Source organism: Oncorhynchus kisutch, linkage group LG1, assembly GCF_002021735.2.
Source record: "Oncorhynchus kisutch isolate 150728-3 linkage group LG1, Okis_V2, whole genome shotgun sequence".
NCBI lineage: Eukaryota > Metazoa > Chordata > Actinopteri > Salmoniformes > Salmonidae > Oncorhynchus > Oncorhynchus kisutch.
The window spans coordinates 69,907,165-69,916,361 of record NC_034174.2 but is presented as its reverse complement, the minus strand read 5'-3'; the positions used below and the strand labels follow the sequence as shown (position 1 = coordinate 69,916,361).

The 9,197-nt window shown below is 41.3% G+C and overlaps 1 protein-coding gene across 1 annotated transcript in view; it reads right to left on the bottom strand.

Annotated features, from left to right (window-relative positions):
• Nucleotides 1-1,769: 1,769 nt before the first annotated feature.
• Nucleotides 1,770-9,197, bottom strand: part of LOC109892654 (E3 ubiquitin-protein ligase NEURL1) — a 60,406-nt gene continuing 52,978 nt past the window's right edge. Inside the window, exons 5-6 of the mRNA XM_020485386.2 lie at nucleotides 7,843-8,022; nucleotides 1,770-5,736 (exon numbers count right to left, since the gene is read on the bottom strand). Of these exons, the coding sequence (XP_020340975.2) occupies nucleotides 5,480-5,736; nucleotides 7,843-8,022 (437 nt within the window). The 3' untranslated portion in view covers nucleotides 1,770-5,479. The remainder of the gene's footprint in view (nucleotides 5,737-7,842; nucleotides 8,023-9,197) is intronic.

Genomic DNA, 9,197 nt, shown 5'->3' with positions numbered 1-9,197 from the left:
AGGGATATTTGGATGAGGCTGTAGCTGCCTGCAGTGCTTGGAGCCCCTGACCCTAAGCCTGGTGTCCCCTGGAGGACCCCGGTTGAACATAAACCACCTAGGCAGCTGGGGCCGTCCAAAACACATGATGTAACAGGTGCCCCAAATCACATACAACTGAAAGCACCAAGGTCCACTGGATCACAGAAGGTCAGGGTTGTGTAGGTCTGGGTTAGCCTCTCTATTTGGATTCCTGTGTGTTTTACGACGATGCTGACGCAAACTGTGTTCATGATCAATGCAATCAGCGTGGCTGGGGGATGACAGTAAATCTTAATCAATGGATTGTAACATTATTTGAAACCCTTGTTAGTGAACAGCTAATAGTTTTTATATACTAACTCTGTCTTATCAATGTACCAATTGGGCTTCAGGAAGAAGCATAGCACAATCGAGCATTGGTCTTTCGGCGCATGCAGTTGCATGGTTTTCTAACTATGCCTGATAGAACTCAGTGCACTCAATTTGATGGGCTCATGTCTGTTAAATTGTCTGTCTGTAATGGTGTGCCCCAGGGCTCTGTACTTGGTAGAGGCGAAGGTTGAGAGCGTGCCTACTCCGAAACACAACCCAACCAAGCCGTACTGCTTCTTGACACAATGCCCACTTAACCCGGAAACCAGCCATACCAATGTGCTGGAAGAAAAAATGTACACCTGGCAACCGTGTCAGCATGCACTGCTCCCGGCCCCCCACCGGCTAAACCCTCCCCTATCCCCGGGCGATGCTGGGCCAATTGTGCGCCACCCCATGGGTCTCCCGGTCGCAGCCGGCTGTGACAGAGCCTGGACTCGAACCCAGAATCTCTAGTGGCACAGCTAGCACTGCGATCTAATGTTTTTTTTCTAAAGCAAGAAATACACCTCTGAACCTTTCACCTATTACTACCTGACAGTGCAATCAGATTGAAACAGTAACCTCATAGAAATATCTTGGATTTTTAATTGACGACGGCCTCTCTTTTAAATTGCATATTAAAAAATGTACTTAAAATTTTTTGGGAAGTTGGGAATTTATTTTAGGAATAAGGCCTGTTTTTCTTTTGAAGCCAGAAGGAGGCTAGTATCAGCTACATTTATGCCTATACTAGACTATGGGGATATTTTCTATATGAATGCTTCCTCTCAGTGTTTGAGATCAATTGACACCCTTTACCATGGAGCACTGAGTTGTATTTTAAACCGCACAACCCTTACGCACCACTGCACTTTGTATACCAGTGTTGGCTGGCCTTCTCTAGTCACTCATAGGCTCAGGCACTGGTATACCTTTATTTACAAAGCCATTTGGGGTTTACTACCTTTTTATTTGGGCATTTTTATTGTTCGGAAGGTTGATTTGAGGCTGGTTCCCTGACCTGTTAATGTTTTTAATTAGCTGTTTTATGATTTTGCTATACTCTTGTGAATTCTATGTTGTTTTTTTACTAGATTACCTGTAGTTTGGCCAGGACACACTTGAAAAAGAGACTGCAAATCTCAATGAGCCCTTCCAGGTTAAATAAAAGTTTAAAAAAAAATACATTTACTGGATTAATTAAAATCAAGAGTATGGATATAATAAATAAGAATTTGTCATCAAGTGCATGTTGTAGTTGGATATGTATGGGAGATAATCCAATCATATTAAGATATTGGAGATGTGATAGAAAATATAGAATTAACTTGTAATCAATTTTTTTTGTCATTTATGTTCTATTCAAGTTTTAAGAGAAAAGCCGGCACAGACACTTCTTTGAAACACGTCTGGAAAGTTTATTGACACAATCGTCCGACTCACATAGCTCACAAACAGATCACTTGGAAAATAGTTTTCAAATAAAGACAGGTTTGCAAAGTATCTTAAACAATGGATGAGTCAGAACATAGAACATATATACTTCTATATCATGGATAATAGGAGCAATCGTGGTTGACCTAGCCTATGTTACGTTTCTATGTGTAGCGTTCTGATCGACCCCTGAACTCCGTCTAAATGATGGCCGAGGAGATTGCGATGTCGCATTTTATTTTTTAGCTTGTCTTCTATTGGTCCCAAAGTTCACTAACTAGGACGGCGTGAACAATCAACTCAAACAACTAAAAGACAGAAAATAAAGTATATTTCCCAGGTGAAACCTGTCTAGTAATATCTGAAGAAGGTTTTATAAAATGGAGGATAGTAGAAGAAGAAAGCAAACACCCAAGTACAGTAGGATCTGAGATCAAAACACTTCAATGGAAGATAAATACAATACCGGGTCAACAAAAAATCAGGTGAGAAACCAAAAATGTATTTTTTTGGTAAATTGGTATCACACCACAACTGGTTGGTGTTATAGTTAGGGCCCCTGAGTTTTCCAGGTCACTAGGTCAGGAACAATTCTGGGCCCTTAGTCATAGTATCTGTGTGGAGGGCTGAACTTTAAGCCACTGAGTACTGACATGAGTCAGACCACTTCAATTAATCCTGTATGTAAACTCAATAAATATGACAGGCAGCAATTTAGGTGCCTTGTTTTGTTGTTGCATGCATGCATTTTTTACTTTTACGTTATTATAGGTTGTCAATGTATGGTATGGCATTTATGACATGACCGTATGTTCAATGCCTATTGTTTACATTAGTGGTTGTGGGTTCAATTCCTTGGATAAAGGGCCAGTAAAAAAAACTACTGTAAAAAAAAAAAAAACGTCAAGAGAGGGGAAATTAAGTGCGTTTAGCACAGACATTGCAAATTACGAGGTGGAATAACACATTTATTTTTTTATTGGATTTCGGATTTCGTCGCACACTTAGTATCAGCACAAATTTGACTGTGATAGAATATGCTAGAGATTGCCTATAGACTAGACCATTTAAAAAGTACAATCAGGATTCATATAAAGTGACATTTAACATTGCCATACCACGACGGCCTTTTAATTTATACTTGGTAAGAGCTATAAAAACAAACCTGGTTTGGACTCGAAAGGAGGCATAAAAAAACAACGTCAAAATTACAAAAGAAATTCAGCGTCTGAATATTCAGGGTTTGTAAAATGATTCATTTGTGCTTGTCTTTTACCCAAAGCAACGAGGTGTTATGATTCTATACTGCAGGGAGTCCTATGTATTGGTGGAAGGTACAAGATAATATCGTTCCTGGCTTTAGGATACAGAGTAGAAGTAGAAATAGCTGATTATTTCATGGTTTCAATCAACCAGAAAACAAACATTACAATCATGACTATCAATCGAAAAAGAAAGCTGACAAAATGTTTTTTCTCTTTCGATACTACTAACCACACCAATAAAACAATTTGCCTCATTTTAAAACATAAATTAACATTCAAAATGTGAATTAACACTTCAAGCAGTAGCATATAATATCATAAAAACACAAAGTTCTGTTTGTGAGTGTAAAGAGGATGTATACGAAACATCTGTCAGTATTTGCCCCAAACACAGAGAGCTGGCAAATACTGTCGCAGCATTACATTCCAGATTCATTTGTCGATTATCTATTAATTACACCAGGATGCAAGATAAACGTGATAAAAAACTGCCTTTTCAGCTCTCGGCAGAAAGCTATGGCCTATAGCTCCAGTACACACAAGCACGAGGGGATTTTCAATGGGATACATGACACATACTGATCATAAAGGGGAAAAGTCTTACTTTTACAAAATCACATTTTCAGGTAGTCTTGCATTGATGTCAATGGGAGACTGAGTGATAATTCGACTTAAGTATAAATTAGGATTCGTCCCCCAAAGTGATAAAAGTCATATGGGGTAAGTGTGTAACTGACCTCTCATCTACCTCTCATAACCCTACATTAATGTGTGTAACTGTGAAGGGTATTTGTTGCTGGTGGAAGCACTATGCAGATGTTAGAATAGTACCGTGATAGGGTTTAGGGTTGTGTACATATTACTGACTGTCTGTGATGCAAATGACCTCTGACCAGTAAGTATTTTGAGTTATAAAAATAAGTTAGGGTCAACTCAGTTTTGTTTCATGTGCTTTTTATCCTCTGAGTTTCTGAAGTCCTGTTTCTGAAAGCTTTTCTTCTGACACACAACATCGTATTTGGTATTTAGTAAGGGGTCTTGGTGAAGATTATGGATAGAAACAAAGCATTATTGATCACACATCCGTTGGTAACAAAGTAAATGCTCATAAATTAAGGCAGGGACCTGTGTCGGATCGACGTCGAACGCTATTACCATGACAACAATCACAGTGCATTGGGCTGGTGTTTGCGTAAACTGTCACCATTTTGGGGCGTTAACAGCTGGACCTGAGGAACACCAAATAAATGTACTTTCACTTCCTGCTTCCAGTCACGTGATGTGGGTACAAATTCTGGGATTGGATTGGGAGCTGAGGCTGCCAGTGACATGGTTTTGATGGCTGCTTAAATTTATTGTGTACAATAATATGTATCCTCTCCTTTCTTGATGGGGCATTTCCGAGAGCGCAGTACTGACTTCAGTGCAACATATGACACTGCAGAGCAAGCAGATAGCTAGCTAGCGCAACAGGACAGCTACCACCAATGAATGTGCTATAGAACTACCACACAAATACATTTGGTTGAGAATATATGACTTACTGTCTAGGAGCAAGAGGTGATACAGCCCTCCTTCACACGTCATATACTTACGTCCCTATACTTCACAACTTTATACAACTTTGATCATCTTCCTATTGATGAATCCTATGACTACTGCAGAAATGCATCCCTTTCCAGTCACAACCCTTGAGCAACAAATAAGTCCTCTCTTTTCCTCTGCAGTTTGCCTAAGTAACACACAGACAGAAGTTGTGTCATACTGAGACGTTATGTTGATAAAGAACTATCTGTGGACAAGGGTAGACATTTTGCCTGTTGTTTTTTTTTTTACAGACAAAGTTGAGTCAAGTTAAGAAGTAAATGTTGGAACTTAACAGTCCTTCTCCTCTTCAACATAAATACATCATCTCAAGACCAAAAACGTTGAATTGAAACCACCTGGTTTGCTTCCATGCAAACGAGCGGCAGTCGTCTGGAAGTGGCTTAAACCACAAAATAAAAAGTACTTTCACGTCTTTCCTCAAAGTCTGAAACTTCCTGAATCCTTGGAGAGGGCAAGAAGAATGAAAACTTGTAGTTGAGAGAGGAAGTTCTCGCCGCGGTTGCAAACCCGCCACTTCAAAAGCCATCACACACTGCGTCAGAGGGAAAGTGGAAATGCAAGAGACCTTTGCAGTGCAGGTGTACTAACTGTTACCAGCAAACAAAAAAAATGGGTATTTGAAACAAAAACCAAGATTCTTCCTCAAAATCCATCACACAAAAGTACCAGAGCGAACTGTTCATTGTCCATTTCCCTGATCTTAAAAGTTTATCAGTCTTTCCTCAAAGTCTTCCTCCTCTCCCCATTAACTTATGCCTGTGGCCCTCAGTTACGAGGCCCTTAGCTTCAAAGGCCCCCTACGTGCTACGGTAGGTCTTAATGATGTCTTTGATTTGTCTCCTGCAGATGGGGCAGCAGGCGTTGGACATCTTCTTGAGTTTGACGCCGCAGGTGTAGCAGAGACACATGTGACCGCAGGCGTAGATGACCGTGTCCACGTGGTTCTCGTAGCAGATGGAACACTCATCGCCTGTCGGCCACCCGGGCCCTCTCCCGCTGCCTGATGGGAAGGTGGGCGACTTGGGGAGGCTGACAGGCGAGCTGGGGGTCGTTCCTGTTAGGGGGGAGGTAGTGACGGAGGGAGGGAAGGAGGGAGAGGGAAAAAGAGAGAGAGCATGTGTTAGGGGTGTCAGTAATCAATAGACTAATGAAAGAACATTCTGCATGTACACTACCGGTCAAAAGTTTCAGAACATCTACTCATCTACTGGTCTTTCTTTCTTTTTACTATTTTCTACATTGTAGAATAATAATGAATACATCACAACTATGAAATAACACATATGGAATCATGTAGTATCCAAAAAAGTGTTAAACAAATCAAAATATATTTTATATTTGAGATTCTTCCAATAGCCATGCTTTGCCTTGGTGACAGCTTTGCACACTCTTGGCATTCTCTCAACCAGGAGTTCCCACATATGCTGAGCACTTTTGGCTGCTTTTCCTTCACTCTGCGGTCTGACTCATCCCAAACCATCTCAATTGGGTTGAGGTCGGGGGATTGTGGAGGTCAGGTCATCTGATGCAGCACTCCATCACTCTCCTTCTTGGTAAAATAGCCCTTACACAGCCTGGAGGTGTGTTGGGTCATTGTCCTGTTGAAAAACGAACTATAGTCCCAGTAAGCCCGGGCGGCAGGTTGGCCAGTAACTAAAAGTTTGCTAGATCAAATTCCTGAGCTGACAATGTAAAAATCTGTCGTTCTGCCCCTGAACAAGGCAGTAAACCCATTGTTCCTAGGCCGTCATTGTAAATAAGAATTTGTTCTTAACTGACTTGCCTAGTTAAATAAAGGAAAAGCCACATGGGATGGAGTATTGCTGTGGTAGCCATGCTGCTTGTGTGCTTTAATTCTAAATAAATCATAGACAGTGTCACCAGCAAAGCACCCCCACACCATAAGACCTCCTCCTCCATGCTTCACGGTGGGAAATACACATATGGAGATCATCATTCACTCACAAAAACACGGCTGTTGGAACCAAAATCTTACATTTGGACTCCAGACCAAAGGACAGATTTCCACCGATGTAATGTCCATTGCTTGTGTTTCTTGGCCCAAGCAAGTCTCTTGTTCTTATTGGTGTCCTTTAGTAGTGGTTTCATTGCAGCAATTTGACCAAGAAGGCCTGATTCATACAATCTCCTCTGAACAGTTTATGTTGAGATGTGTCTGTTATTTGAAGTCTGTGAAGCATTTATTTGTCTGCCATTTCAGAGGCTGGTATAACTCTAATGAACTTATCCTCTGCAGCAAAGGTAACTCTGGGTCTTCCATTCCTGTGGCAGTCCTCATGAGAGCCAGTTTCATCATAGCGCTTGATGGTTTTTGCGACTGCCCTTGAAGAAACTATGTTCAAAGTTCTTGAAATGTTCCGTGTTGACTGACCTTCATGTCTGAAAGTAATGATGGACTGTCATTTCTCTTTGTTTATTTGAGCTGTTCTTGCCATAATATGGACTTGGTCTTTTACCAAATAGGGCTATCTTCTGTATACCACCCTACCTTGTCACAACACAACTGATTGGCTCAAATGCATTGAGAAGGAAAGACATTCCACAAATGAACTTTGAAGAAGGCACACCTGTTAATTTAAATGCATTCCAGGTGACTACCTCATGAAGCTGGTTGAGAGAAAGCCAAGAGTGTACAAAGCTGGCACCAAGGCAAAGGGTGGATATTTGAAGAATCTCAAAAATAAAATATGTTTTTATTTGTTAAAACACATTTTGGTTACTACATGATTCCATACGTGTTATTTCATAGTTTCGATATCTTCATTATTATTCTACAATGTAGAAAATAGTAAAAAGGAAGAAAAACCCTTGAATGAGTAGGTGTTCTAAAGCTTTTGACTGGTAGTGTATGAACTGATGTAATGGATCTAATCTACAGTGTTGATCAATACATTCCTTACAATAAATACAGTACAAACCCATTTTACCACTGTTGTTCTACTATGAAGGCAGCCTCACATTACCTAACTACAACAGTAGACGAGACATTGTGTCCTCCCGCTGCACAGCACGAGAAGCAATCTACCGAACAGACTCACCACCCAGGACATCTGCTACCTAGTGTCCCCCTCTCTCTCTCTTAACCCCCTGCAGTGGGTTTGATAGTTTGATTAATAGAGTGGCTCTGAAAGGTACAGACCTCCCGCAGAGCCACCACAGTAGGCCGCGGAGCTGGGGCCTCCCAGGCCTCCGTTAAGGACCGGGTCGGAGCTTCCACTACCCAGGGCCAGGGCTAGGGCGCTGGGGGTGTGGGGGGAGGAGGAGGGAGAGCTGGGGATGGAGGGAGCCCGCGCCGGCTGGTCCCCGAGATGTGTGGAACCTGGAGCCAGAGAACAGACAGAGAGAAAAGAGATGGTTATGAACGCATATAGAGTTCAAATAGAGCCACCTCAACTATAGCCACCTCAACTATAGCCACCTCAACTATAGCCACCTCAACTATAGCCACCTCAACTATAGCCAACCTCAACTATAGCCTCCTCAAATAGAGCCACCTCAAATAGAGCCTCCTCAAATAGAGCCACCTCAACTATAGCCAACCTCAACTATAGCCACCTCAACTATAGCCTCCTCAAATAGAGCCACCTCAACTATAGCCACCTCAACTATAGCCAACCTCAACTATAGCCACCTCAACTATAGCCTCCTCAAATAGAGCCACCTCAACTATAGCCACCTCAAATATAGCCACCTCAAATATAGGCACCTCAAATATTAGACACCTCAACTATAGCCACCTCAAATATTAGACACCTCAACTATAGCCACCTCAAATATTAGACACCTCAACTATAGCCACCTCAAATATAGGCACCTTTAGTACTGTAAGTGGACTATCCAGTAGGTTCTACATTGAAGAATGATCTTTAAGAAGCACATGCCAGTGATGCCTAAGGTGAGGGGTCATGTTTCAGAGACCCCAGTGTGATTAACATGACATAATGGGTTCCAAAGTCACGGACATGGACACATTACCGAAAGTCGGAATGCGACCCTGGCTCCGTCAGACATACAGTACATGCCTGTACATCAAAGAGGATACGTCAGAGAAAGATGTTTGAAGTATCTAAGGACCAAGTGGTTCCTTAACATTGGTTGACGGTTGGTTAGTTAAATGGTTCATAGTGACTGTGTAGTAATAATTTATATAGACTGAGCAAGATTGAGTGTCACTGTTGATTTTATAAAGGGGGGATCACCTAATCATAAGTGATACTACACCAAAAACAAAGGTCATTTTTTTCTAGACTGTATTTATGGAGGTAGACATATTGAATGCATCCAGGCATTGTTAGTCTAGCGCTGACCCGCAGTAGTTGTAATATTTTATTTTTGGTTTAAGTAGGCACTAACAGAATTACTATTTAATGTTCAGTAAATTACTACGAAAATTGTCTGTCTTGTTGAGTGTATGTGTCATAATTAAAAACAAAAATGATTAAAAGCTTTACTAATTCGCTAGGAACAATGGAAATGGCTATCGTCACCATTTCG